The sequence below is a fragment of the Pagrus major genome, chromosome 18, assembly GCF_040436345.1.
Source record: "Pagrus major chromosome 18, Pma_NU_1.0".
NCBI lineage: Eukaryota > Metazoa > Chordata > Actinopteri > Spariformes > Sparidae > Pagrus > Pagrus major.
The window spans coordinates 7,934,625-7,948,998 of NC_133232.1; the positions used below are offsets into that span (position 1 = coordinate 7,934,625).

Here is a 14,374-nt window from a genome sequence, read left to right on the forward strand (position 1 = left end):
TTGTCATACCTGCAGCAGCAGACTGTGGTTAACCTGAGAGAAGACGGGCGGGTTGTCGTTGACATCGGTGACAGTGATGGTGATGAGAACCGCCGAGGAGAGAGGAGGATCACCTTCATCTGCTGCCTGCACCGTCAGAGAGTAATGAGGGATCTGGAGAGGAGACAGATGAAATTCAGCTTTATTCTTCTTATTTGGATTCTTTTCAACAAATGAATCATCCTTTATTTCTTGTGTTTGAGTCTTTTCCACACACTGACCTCCTCTCTGTCCAGCGCAGTGCGGACAGTGATTTCTCCACTACGAGGGTGAATAGAGAACTGCTGCAGAGAGTCTCCGCTCACGATAGAGTAACGCAGCAGATTGTTGATGGGACCGTCCTCATCAGTGGCTGTTACCTGCAGGTAAACAAAGGGAGTAAGTCACAAGTCAGACATTCTCTTGACTGACAAATTTTACATCCACAAAAGAAACCAAGTTGGTAAAGAAGAAAACTGCTGCAACCAGATTTCCGTAACCCATTATTTCCCTATTTTTTGTTGGTTTGGTTCACCGTTCAGGCTTGTTTTAGTCTTGTATTTAGCTTGAAATAAGATATTAGCTTGTTGTGATGAAGGACCTTATGACAAATGTGTTGATTGTCAAAGAAATGCCAACTTTACTCCTGAATCGGCTTTTGGAAAACAACAGGTTTTAGCCTGTGTTAGCTCTGGTTTTTAGCCTGAACACAACCTCGTTTTTTAATCCACAACATCATTTTACTGTTAATTTAAAGTCTTTACGAGCGGTTTCTTGATACTTTTAATCAATAATTCCAGCTTGTTTTAGCATCGATCTTTAGCTTGTTATAGCTTTAGTTTAACCTCGACTACATGATTGTTTCAAACTTGTTTTCAAGAACGCAATGATTTCCAGTTTCACCTCGACAACCATATTTAATTGTTCTAAACAAGACCTAGCAAGTAAATTAGCTTGTTTTAGGTTTGCTCGATGTTTTTTTCTTTAACTTCAACATTTATTCTGAACTTGAAATAACACATATTTAGTCTTGGTGGTAGGTAGTCTTATTTCTGTTTGTCACACAGAAATGTACATCTAATCAAACATGATTTTACTGTTAGTCCTGATTTGTCGTGAAAAAAGATTCCCATCATTTCAAGAGTTGTGTTGAATGTAACCTTTCTACCATCTGTTTTGTTTTCGAGGAACTGACACTAATTAGTCATAAAAAAAAAGAATTCATGAAACAATTGAAATAGGATTTAGCATCATAATCCGTAATGGCATGTTGTTTGAGAAAACACTTGGGCTCAATAAAAGACGATGATGACTCATTAGACGTCTTGCAGTGAAAATCATGAGCTCATCCTGTCTTTGTTTTCCTCTTTATTGTCCCGGCTTAAGCTCATTGTGGCAATGAATCCTGTTATTTTCTCCGCTGACAGACACTCTCCCTCCATTATGTGAAAACATTTACAGGATTTTTTAACAGCGACATGTAGTTAAATGCTGAAAACTGAGAGCAGAGATGGAAACAGGCGGCGAGAGAAGAAAAATGTCAAATATGAAACCATATGATTACAGACTCATCATCCAGCCGTGGTCCAACCATCAGCGAGCCACTGAGCTGTGTTATTGCTGTGTTATCTCTGCTGCTGGCCTGACAGATGACGGCTGACATGTCGGATAACTGTGTGAGTGTGTGTATGTGTTTGTGTGTTTAATCTGTTTTTGTCCACGTGTACATCATCGACTGGCTGCCAGATCATCTCATACTGCCGTGCTGTTATTGTGTGTGTGGAACTATAAATATAAGTGATTTTTCATGAGTGTGACTGTGTGTTTGTGTGTAAATATTTTTTTCCCCCATTACCTGAATCATCAGCGAGCTGCCAGGTGTCAGACGCTGTCATATTACTTGCACATGTGTATTCTGTGTTTGTGTTGGAGAGTGTGTGTGTGTATGTATGTGTGACATGAGATAATCTGAGTTCATTGGCGTGCATGACAAACAAATATTTGTACGTTACACCTCTGATATGTGTGTGCTGATGCATGATGCATGATGCATGTATACAGCATGTGTGTGTGTGTGTGTGTGTGTGTGTGTGTGTGTGTGTGTGTGTGTGTGTGTGTGTGTTTTCTGCTCTGAAGTCACAGATAACAGTGAAATGTCCTTCAGTTAAATTGAACCTTGGAAATATATTTAATTTAAAGTCCAATTCAATTCAGTGATTCAATTAAAGATTACTGATGTTTTTGTGTCTATGATGTATGAATGTGCCCCATATTCTGTGTGTCGGTAACCTTCACTATTTCATCTTATAGTCATTTATTTATCGCAACCTTCACTATTTTTTTTTTTCTAGGCCCTGCTTCAGCTCCAATTTTAGCTTGAACACAACGTATTGGCTTGTTTTAGCTTCATCTTTAACCTGATTGCAACATTATTTCGTTTTAGCCTGGATTTAGAGTAATATAACTGTTTATTCACATTTTTTTGCTAGTTTTGCTTGATTATTTAGCTAGTATTATCAAAGTTGTTTGTTTGTTAATATTTTAGATATTAGCCAGATGTTAGCTTGTTGTGATGAAGGCGTCATGCCGAATGCAGAATTGTTAATTAGTTGTAAATAAAGATGCCAAAATGATCAATGCATTGTCACATTGTCAAATGCCTCCTTTAAAATTTTGTTTTAGCCTGAAGTTACTGTGATTTAACTGTTTGTCAGCAGTTTCTTGCTAGCTTGTATAAGCACAGTCCTTTCTTTGCTAAAGCTTATAGCTTAAGTTTTAGCCCCACCACAATATTGCTAATTGCTGGTTTAGCCTTGATTTCGACAATACAACAAAATTAGCATAATTTCATATGGTGTCTATCTGGACTTCAAGCTTAATATAACACTGAAACATCTAACTCTGGTAGAACTACGTGCTAGCTTGTTTTAGTCTTTTGTTTGACCTGACCACAATGTTAGCTCATTATAAGCTTAGCTTGTTTTAATCTTGGCTTCAAAGACAATATTTGTTTGTCCAAACCAGACTTGACCTGACACACATGACTACATTATGTTGTTTCAGCCTTGATTTTAACTTGATGACAACAATGGTTTATTTATCCTATGTTGAGTAAACTTTCACTCTAAAAATTTAAAAGCCTGCATTTAATGTATATAAACTCATATCTGTATCCATCTCTGCATATATCTTTTGATATGATCATCCTCGTGTGCCTTAGCTCTTACCTTCATCACCAGGCCTCCAGGAGTCAGATCCTCTGATATCTCTGCGCTGTAGTCGCCTCGTCCGAACACTGGCGTGTTGTCGTTCACGTCCGTCACGTTGATGATAACCGTGGTGATGTCACTGAGGGACGACTTGCCTCGACTTCCCTCTACAGAGAGGTAGTACTCCCGAGAAACTTCAAAGTCCAGCGGTGCAACGAGGGTCAGAAGGCCTGTGAAAACCACAGGGCGAGGACTGAATTATTCTCATTGAAAAGTGTGAGATGGTGCAGTACAGATTTGTCTTATGTTTGTACAAAAAAAAAGGATCAATTCTGCTCAAGAATCAAGATTGAGAATCAGAGAAAGCTTCACTCACAGGACTGAACTTCAGATCTATTCCACCCCGCTTTGGTTTACTTCAGTATGAAACATCACAGAGGGGGTCGCTGAACACTTGTGTGCTGTGTTCTGATGTAATTTTAGAGGATTTGTTGGGGGTGATGAAATCCCTGACTTTTACTAGTTACCTCAGATATACTACATGAGTACAAAGTTCAATGACTGCAAGTAGCTGACTCCAAATTCATAAAGCATGTCCAGCATCTTGAGTTTAATATCTGAAACTACCACATATATCACCCTGAAGTGTATGGAAATACAGATAAGCTGACGCATAGCACATATAGAGTCATGGTGAGGTTGTATAAAACATCTTGTGTTTGAGTATTTGAGGCTGTAATGTTCATTTATAATGAGGAAAAAAACTGGATGGATGAAAAAGGGATACAATCAAAATCATCACCTGTGTGGCAAGTTTTGCCTGAGGGTGGTGCTGACACAGAGGCACGTCTGACACATGTTTTGTCAGCAGCTCTGCCTCAGACTGTAGCTTCTGCACAGGCTAATCAGAACGTGAACATGACTCAAATGAAGCATTTTAACATGGAGATGTGTAGCATGTCATTGCACGCAGCACCTCAGTACCTGCATAGAACTAAGGAAAATAGAACTCTGGTTTTCTTTGTGACCCCAGATCCAACAATGATCCACTTGCAAAATGCTAGGGGGGTGGACGTGGTCTGTTTCCACTTTAACACGCTGACATGCAGCATGTTCATGCTCATAATTGAAATGCTAATGATTAGCATGGCGGTGTAACAAGTATACTAAAACTCCTGGATGTTGCTACGGCGTTGTGAGGGTACAATATTAAAATGGATCTTGTGTTGTGTTTGCATTATGCTCTATGTGCAGCTGAGACTGATGGGAAATGATCATTATTTTCATCAAATACAGTGCTGGATAATTGTGGCCCGTTTGCTTTTGCCACATGAAAACTGAGGACCAAAAGAACGCACCACTGATCTGCATAAAAAGCCATTTCTTCACAGACTGTACAGAAGAAATCAGGTCCGGGTCATTGACTCACAATTCATATTCAGATTTTATTCCATGCATCTCCCTCCTCAACAGCTTTTCAACTGCACATCTGAACTGTCATCATCTCATCTCTATGTAAACGACTGGGATGCTGCTCCGCTCCAGTTCACATCACACTGGAGAGCAGAATGTATATTATTTAGTGACAGAAATAATATACTTTTAAAATGGATGTTCTTGTGGTTCTGTGAAGCAGAGTGCTTTGGATGATAATATCCACCATAAGTCAAACACACCCTGTGTGTGTGTGTGGTGTCATGTGACATATGTAGTGAACTCCCACTTCTGTCAGCTCACTGAAGCTGTGAGTTTAACCTTTCAGGAACAATAAATCTCTCCACAGATGGCTGCTGTCTTCGTGTGTTATCTGTCATCCACATGTGAAGTTTAACCTCAATTTATGGCAGCGATAAAAGAGGCGTCAGAGTCCCTAACAGATATACGGTGCCGTGTCCACTTTTCTGTCTGTTACTGAGTCGCTCCTTTCGATTTGGTTTGAAGTCGTCATTTATCTGACCCGCCGTAAACCTGCTCAGCTTTAACAGACAGACCGTTTCACCTCCTGCTCTCTCCTCCTCTGGTCATTTCATCAACAGAACATTGTTGAATTGGATGTTTGGTGTGAGGTTTCTAGTGGATATGAATGACTTGCCTCCAAGCTGCAGGACTGACACATTTTATCAGTGTTACTGGTACAAGAGAAGATACTTAAGGTAAGGCTGGAGCAGTCTGTCAGTCGGTTAGTAGAGCTGAAAAGATTAGCTGATCAATCAATCGAGAAATTGTAGATTAAATAATCACCTGTCAAATATTTTGATGATTGATGAATTGATACGTTCGTTTCAAGCAACGATGCTAAAAAATCACGAGTTACAACGACTCAATTTCAAAATGTTTTAACAAGAAGTGTTTGGACGGTTGGTGGGACAAAACAGGGAATTTAAAAGACATTACCTTGAGCTTTAAGGAATTTTGATTGCTACCTTGTACTATTTTTGACATGCGACAGGTTACTTAAAACTGTTGTCCTATTAAAACTGAAGGTTTGTGTCAGCCGTGTCACAGTAAAAAGGTGTCATTTTTAAAATGTGTCCAGAATTCTTCTAAATGCTCCAAAACATAGGTGGCAGCATATCGCCCAAGTAACCGCCAGCTATCCTTGGCTGTAGCGCCAATTAGCTCATGGCTCTGTTAGCCGTGGAGCCAGTGGCCCTAGAGTTTCCCTGGACCGGATCTCAGATCACAGGGGAATTGCCAAAGGTGACGGGGCTCAGCTCAACTGGGTTTAACAGCCTGAGAGTGAACACCAAACTGGGACTGAACACAGCCTCCAAGACTAATGGAGGATAGCCTGAAGGCAAGGGATACAGTACAGAGGTGATTTACAGCATCTCTGACCACGACTTGACTTGAGTCCTGGTCCATGAGAGGCATGAAGCGACAGAGGAGAGAGAGAGTCGGACATCAGCAGCGGGTGAAAACGGCATGTAGCGCTGGAATATTTTCACATCTTACTCTGTGAATTGAGGATTTAGTGAAGACAAATCAAGACTGTTTAAGTGAGTTTTAAAATGTTGTATTTTTTGTATTCTTTTCTGGACAAACCTTACAAATTGCTCCTTTAAAATACCCCTCGAGTGTCAACTAAACTGTGACAGTTTCATGTTGTAACAGGTCATATATCATTTTTATTTGGCAGATTTAATGATAAAACAAACTAACCTGATGAAAAAGGCAGAATTTTTACGAATATCACATTTTTTTGTTCAGTACCAGTAAAATCTGCTTGAAAAGAAGCATGAATTAAAAAAAAAAAGTTCTCCTTCTTTCAGCAGCTTCTACTGAGGTGCTTAAAACAATAAGTTTGGTAATAATCAATTCATGGTTTTATACTGTTCCTGTCTTCTTCTCTTAAAATAAAAACCCGACTCACACCTGAGAGAGGTAGGATTCAGAGTTTAACTGTCAACAAGTCAAATCTAAACATGTAATTTCTGCTCTGATGAGCCTCTGTCAGTTTTAATGGATGTGGTTGTTTGGAGACAAGAGACTGTAAATGTGCGTTATTTACACTGAACATGTCTGTTGAGCTCATGATACCACACAAAGCCCGAGTGTATCTTTAACGGCAGCGTGTCCTCTCCAGCAGAGTGTGTCTGAGACACACAACCTATTTTCTTGGGCTGCCATCCAGTCTGCTGAGCCGCACTTCATTAAGATAAAACAAAATGGGATCCAACGAAAACAAACATCGAGCATTCCCCTCCAACTAGACACCTCCAGGTTTCAACAAGTAAATTATTTGTACCTCGTGCACAGATCTCACTTTATTGATTTTTCTGAGATCAAGGAGATTTGTACAAGCAGCCTCATTCAGGATGATCCAGGCTCTTTGATTTATTTAGGTTATTTTGTACCTTTCTCTGCAGGGAGATGGCTGGCTGAGCTCCAGAGTTTTTTATTTTTTTCACATCTCATTCATGCTCTTCTGTACACTCTTACTCGACCAGCACATCCACACTCTATACTTTCCATCACGGAGAAGCTCTACTGCTCATTTAAACACACGAGGCACAAACCAGGATCGGACGGAGGCTCAGGGGAGTTTAGATGTTGGCTGATAAGAACTGAAAAAGCTGGTTTCTACATTTATAATCAGATCTGAGTCAGATCTGAGTCATATTCCTGAGAATCTGATTCAACGCATCCTGTTATTATCTCTGGGTGTTTAAGACCAGTGAGAGAAATTCTGCAAGTCAAAACAGAGGACCACTTTATGGCACTATTAGATTGTTACAGGATGGATTCTTGCATCGATGGCGCCATTTACAGTTTAATTTCACATGCCTTATCTGATTCGGTCTGTCTTGGTGTTCCTGGATTATGCAGCTCGGTGCACCTCTGAGATGTGGAGGTAGTGTGATTTCATTCTGTTGCTTTAATGATCGCTGAGAGAACCACAGCTAATTACTGTGTAACTTCAGCTGACATTATCACAGAGGAAAACCCTGTTAGTGTTTATTTCCACAGACTGCTCACTGACGAAATTACACAAGGGAAGAGTAAAGCTCGTCTTGGAGAGATGGCGTGACTTCCCTGTGAAGTTGCGGCAGAACAGCCTATTTTTTTTAATGCTTTTTTTGTTTCGTTGCTTTGCTTTGGTAACAGAGACCGGCTCTGATCACATTGAGCTCTAAATTCTAGTTAAACTTCACCAGTCGTTTCCGACAGTCTTTTGCACGTACGGGCAGAAACTCAATCTTTTCAAACATCTAGCGAGAGTGCATCACATGCATGCAGGTGGAGAAGGCTTGTAGTTCATCTTTAGTTCCTCATCCACCTCAGGTGTGTTAACTAAACGAACATGGTTAATGTTTAAAAATAACCATCAGCCCGCTGATTACTTAAATAAATATGGGTACGTTGTTCAGAAATGGTTGTTAACTAGTTCCCGTCTCACAAGTGCTCAGAGCATCGTCTGTAGTCAGAATTAGGCTAAATAGAAAAAATAGTTATTATTTTGTTACACTAAGAGGAACAACCATCTCATAAATAAACCTGAAAAGGAAAGGGAAATTGGAAAAGCAAGTTTAAAACTGATAATTATTAAAAAATGTCAGTAAATGGAAGAAAAGTGAAATTTAAATTAAATATTAAAGCTTCAATTGTAAAGATGAAATTGGAAATGGGAAAAGAATAAGGGAAAAATCAAATATCAACTGAAGCTTTTGAACCTGAGCATGAAGTTAGGCAAGCAAACATTCATTTTATTTCCATTAAATATTCTTTTAAAAACAGACTCATCTTTGCCTCTTTGACAGACATTTGCTGAATAAAAGTCTTGGTGCTGATTTTCCATCAACCTTTAATTCCTTCCACCTCCTGCCAACGACTGAAGCTCAAAAAGCTCCTTCTGTTCTCTAAAAACAAAACCTTTTTGTACTATTGCTGTAAATAATTCCCACAATCCTGCAGATCTCACACAATGTAATATCAGTGCAGAACCCACCAGAGGCAGACGTTCTTCTTTGTATCAGTTGTGTTTGTGCAGGTAATTATGCTAATGTCTGAGATTTATTGTGGCACTGACTTATTGCTGTAAAAATCCTATATGCTGTGTCTTTAATACAAACGGCGATATGTTTTATGTACAGCAGCTCCTACGCGGCTGCTCACTCCCCCGCTGCCAGCTTTCTGTCAATAAGGGCTCGTATCTGTGTTTTGTGTTTTGCTCAAAGCAGTCGGAGCTCGTTCTGCTCAGCGTGATGCGACTTCTCAGAATGAAGAAACAGGGTGAAGGTCATCTGTCATTGTCAAGCTAAATGACTCTGTTTCCCACATGTCTCATTGTGTACAGACACACACACTTACACAGTCACACAAGAGCAGGTCTCAGAAAGTCAAACCGAAGATTTAATACCACGTTTTAAATGTAATACAGCTCATTCAATACTAAAAGAAAGACAGATTTTCTTGACTGTAGTTGTTCCGTACTTTCACAAACAAACACAGGCACATAAAGCCATCGTACATTTTGAACCTGACATTAAAACCAACTCTGTAATAACCATCATTAATAAATGGCAAATGTTTGGTTAATCAAACATAACTTAATAGTTCTTTCATTGTCAACAATGAAAAGCTTTATATATTAAGCAGATTATTTTATTGTTAAGTTTCAACTGATGTTTGTAAACCTTTACAACTGCTTAACTTAAGTTTAATAAACTATACATTTACCATTTATTATTGACGATTAATAGAAACTGTGACCACCAACTCTTAAAATTCCAACAACCTCGTCACTTTCCAAAAATGTCCTTGCGCTTAAGGTGTAAAACCTAAACCAATCCTCATTAAGAAAACAGCAATTTAAAGATTCAGACACCAGAATGCTGCACAGAGACCGTTTTATCTTTCACCACGATGAACTCAGGTAAACAACATGTTGCAAAACAATCTTTCAGGAACTTGTTTGTACATGTTTGTCGCCTTTCCAGATAATACAACAGTTGAGCAAGGTTTAGTTTTTTTTTGCCAGAGCCTTCTGCGTTTGTGTCACTGACTACAATCACAGAGTCGTTTAAGTGAATTAGGAGGCTGCGTTTTTCTAACACAGTGTTCCTTTTTTGTCTGAAGCAGTGCTGAAATGTAACTGACTACATTTACTCAAGTACTGTACATCAGTCCACTCTTGGTTTACTTGCTACAAAAAGGAATTTGACAAAACCAAATGAAGGTAAAACGACAAACGTTGTTTAATACCATTTACCATACCATACCATTTTCAGCTACTTCATGCTTCTACTCCACTACAATTTGGAGGCAGATACTGTAGGTTCTACTCACTACATCTATTTGCTAACTTCAGTAACTAGTTACTCTACAGATTACATACTGCATCAGAGCCAAAAAAGTGCATCTTTAAATGTATTTGATCATCAATCGGATTAAAACAACTTAATAGTAAGAAAAAAGCTGAATCCTGGATCTGATAGTAAAACGCCCTGTAGTATACAGAATACATGTACGTGTAAATATATGTATAATTGACTTTTACTTGTACTTTTTGCCAGGAAATAAGTGCATTTACGTCAAATACTTGAAGACTTTTTACAACACTGTTCTGAAAGAGGCCTAAAACTCAGATTACACATTCTGCATGTGTGCGTCAGAGACAGTCCAGATGTGGACCAAACCAATGCTTCCACACAAACACCAACAAATGTGTGAGCATGTCTAAGCGTGAAGAAGTTTATCCTTCCTGTATATTTCCATAAACCTGCATCTGTTTTCATTAATTTTTCTTAGCAGACCATGTAACACACTTTTGATATTCTATTCCAAAATTGAATTATGATTTCTTTATATTTATGTGTAAGATATCAACCTGGTGTGTCAGATGGGTGTTTGTGTAGTTTATTCTTCCTGCAAACACTTAACTTTTAACCACAGAGATATCAAACACTGTGATTCACACATTACTCCGTCACGTCGGGTAAACCACCGTCCATCTGGCAGCTGCAGTAAGATGACAAACTGTGGTATGCCAAGTGTTGGAGAAAAAAGAAAACACCCTCTGATCTGTGGCCAGTGTGAGATTCACTATTTACAACTGCGTCCTTCACTGCGTCCTCAGCGAGGCTTACTGATGACGCAGACCATCCATAATTCATTTGAATAATTTGAATCATTCTGTGGACATCAAAAAACAAAACTCATAAATTATCAACAGTGATAACAACAAGACAGTTACTCATTCTGTTTCTGAATACACTTAATCACAAAAACAAGTAGAACTTTACTCTGGACCGCTCACTGAAGAGTTTTATTCAACTCTTAGATTAATCCAATTGCTCTCAACCAGCAGCCGGTACTTTTGCTCATGTTAATGATTTCCCAGAATGACTATAAACAAACCCCAGAGGAGGGATGTGTGCTTTTCTGTGCCCAGTTTGCAGTAATACAGCTGGCACGGCAACATTAACAAAGTGAGTTCTTCAGGCCAACTAAAGCAATTCTTTAACAATACTGCTCTCCATCCACATCCATTTTTACAAACATAAGAATCAATGCAAGTTCAACAGTATTTCTGAGAACCTGGTAACAACTCATTTGTGGCCAGTGGTTAAAATTGTTCCCACGTTCCTGCATTAAAAATATGATTTATTTCAGAGTCAGTGTTGGGAGCCAAGGTCAAATAAACTCAAACTTCAGATATGCAAATAATTAAATGAATCCATGTGGGACATTTTTTCCTCTCTCTTCTTAGATGTTTCAACCCAGCAAGCTGTAACAAATGAAATCCCTGCTAAACATTTCTAACCTTAAATTCATAATATGCATCTTAAAATATTAACTTTTTATTCATGTAGGAAGGTTGTTGGGAGACGTGCTTGGCTTGACTGTAACCATCCTAAATTCAGTCCCTAATAAAGATTCAACTAGCTTAAAAAAAAAGTTGAACTTTTTGGGAAATTTGTTTGCTTGCTGAGACTTAGATGACAAGATCAATACTGCTCTGACAAATGTCTGCTAGATATGAAGCTAAAGCTATGATACGGTAGATTAATTTAGTATAAAGACTTGAAACAGATAGTCTGGCTTTAACCAAAGTTAGGAAAAAAAGAAGAAGCTGCATTTCTACAGGGAATTATGTCCCACAACCTGGATTTCTTTTTAACTTTGGACAGAGCCAGGCTAGCAGTTTCCCCCTGTTTCCAGTCTTTATGCGAAGCTAAGCTAAGCAGCTGGGTGTAGCTTCATATTAAATACTGACCCAAGAGAGGAATCAATCTTCTCATCGAACTCTCAGCAAGTAAGCCAATAACCATTTTTTTTTCGAAAAGTGTAGAATGTGCACAAACCAATCACATTTACTTACCAAAATAAGAAGCAACGTTTGCTTTTACGTATTAAAATTACAAATGTTGGCATATTAACGATGTAGTGTGCTGACTGGATTCACACTTCAAAGACGACACAGTAAGCTCACTGTTGACCTGCAGCTTCCCTTCCAGAAACTTATCCTGTGCGCACAAAGACGATCAGCTGACTGGTACCGGAGGAAACCAGATGTTGGGTTTATTTTCTTTGTCAGAGATCCTTTATTGATTTGTTTAGGAAAAGGGTTTAGTCGGGACAGATTTAAGTGACTGAACTTTGAAAGAAACTGAATTTCGGTCTTTTGTTGTTGAATCCCTGAAGGCTGGTATTTTTTGTTGAACTCTGAGCTTTATTATTGGTGAAGTTTATTTAAACGTGTCAAACCCAAATCTGCAAAAAGACACCAGAATAAAGTCAAACTGTTGCAAAAACAACAACAACAACAACAACAAAAACGCTATCTTTTTAAAGAAGATTTGAAAATGTAAGTAACAGTTGTCAAGGTGTAAAACCAATGATTTTCAATGATTGTCAGTGCTGAAAAAAATGTCACCTTGAATTGTGACACACCTGGTCATCATAAATATTGATAGTTTATGGATAAAGAAGTAATGCATCTAAAGTCAGAGAAAAAATTTGTTTACCAGATAAAAAATTGCACAGCAGAACTGAGATCGATCACTTTAGGAATGAGGTTCACAGCTCGGCCATGAATCAATTTCTAAGGTAACAGTCGTGCGGTGTGTGTGCTGGTTAAACTGTGCTGAATTTTCATTTACTTTCACTGACATGTCTTTAAACAAATGCAGACTCTGGGCTTCAGGCTAGTGAACACCTACTACAGAGACAATCAGTGCACACAGAACTGCTGTGACAGGGAAGTAAACTGGGTTGAAATTTAAAGCATGAATTAAAGAAACTCAGAGAACACAGATTTAAACACCTATACACCTCAGATAGAGGTTCAGTTCATGTGTAACTTCATACTGAGAGTAAAGTGTGTGTGTGTGTGTGTGTGTGTGTGTGTGTGTGTGTACAGCTGAACAGGGGAATTATTGATCGTGTGAGCTACACACAGCGAGAGAAGACACAGCAGGAGACTGAATTCTAATTTATTCTTCTCGTTCAGTATAAATTTCTGTGTACCAACAATCTTAACAAACTTGGCAAGTCTAATGTATTCCTATCACTGCCTGTTTTATTTGTCCAGCTCAGTGATTCTTCTGCTGCAGGATCCAGACTGAGATTCTGATCACCACTCAGCTTTTCAAACTTTTAAACCCTCTGCTCTCCCCAAATAATAAAAGCTAATGCAGTGGACAGTGATCAATGAGAGCAGTTCTTCTGACCAGCTGCCCTTTAATGATTTATTGGCAGAAAGCCGTGAGACAGTCCCACACAGTCCGAAAGGGCAGACTGCACTTCACTCCCGAACTCTGCAAGTTTTTAAATCCAGCAGGGGACGAGCTTGTCAAAACTCAGGGAACTCTAACTTTAATTTTTAGCAACAATAATAATAAATCTTTTATTTTTCAAAACAGAAGCAGGATGGATGACGGATTAATTTGTGTCAGAAACTGCTCAAGCATGAGACAGAAATCGTCTTACTGAATTTTAATGAAGAAAATTTAAGAAAGAGAACATCTAGTCATTTGGTACTCCTGCAGACTAGAGTACTCCTCTTTCTCTGGGATGTTACAGGTGTTGCACAAAATATTACAATTATTATTAATTTAAAGACATTGCTAATTGCTGTAAACCCTTGACACGAATGCTGGGTAAACTGGCAGTTTCTGGCCTCTTTGGAAGGAAATTAAATAACAGTGTCAAATCTTCAGCTGTGTTTGCTGTTGAAGAGAAGTCTTCTTGTGTTGTGCCATAAAGCAATCAATCTTAATTTTTGTTAGGGATGGAAAAAGAACCGGTTCTAAATTGTCCCATCAATCTGAATCGTATACCTCCGAGTTTATCAATGCCGGCATGTTTTTCTGACGGCTGTGCATTGCAAAACAATTACATCAAACGATGATGGAGTCATGTCGGAGAGGAGGAAGCGGTCCAAAGCGCGGCTTCAGTTCATGAAGAAAGATGACAGCACTGCTTGTCGTAATGTAAAATGGTCATTTCAAATCACGCTGGAAACGGCAACGATGTGCTGAAACATCTTTATACACAACATGAGCTCAAATTCCAGAAATGCCACATATTTGACATTCTACATATGAGTGACACTGCTTCCAAACTGAGCAGCACATCCAGCTACGGAGGGTAAATATCCTGTGCCATAACACCTTGCAGGCAGGTGTAGCAGACTTTTTTCT

At 38.9% G+C, this 14,374-nt stretch overlaps 1 protein-coding gene across 1 annotated transcript in view; it reads right to left on the minus strand.

The window, feature by feature from the left end:
* The window catches only part of fat2 (FAT atypical cadherin 2), a 105,983-nt gene that overhangs the window by 38,757 nt on the left and 52,852 nt on the right, over positions 1-14,374 (minus strand). Inside the window, exons 16-18 of the mRNA XM_073487361.1 lie at positions 3,246-3,457; positions 261-398; positions 10-153 (exon numbers count right to left, since the gene is read on the minus strand). Of these exons, the coding sequence (XP_073343462.1) occupies positions 10-153; positions 261-398; positions 3,246-3,457 (494 nt within the window). The remainder of the gene's footprint in view (positions 1-9; positions 154-260; positions 399-3,245; positions 3,458-14,374) is intronic.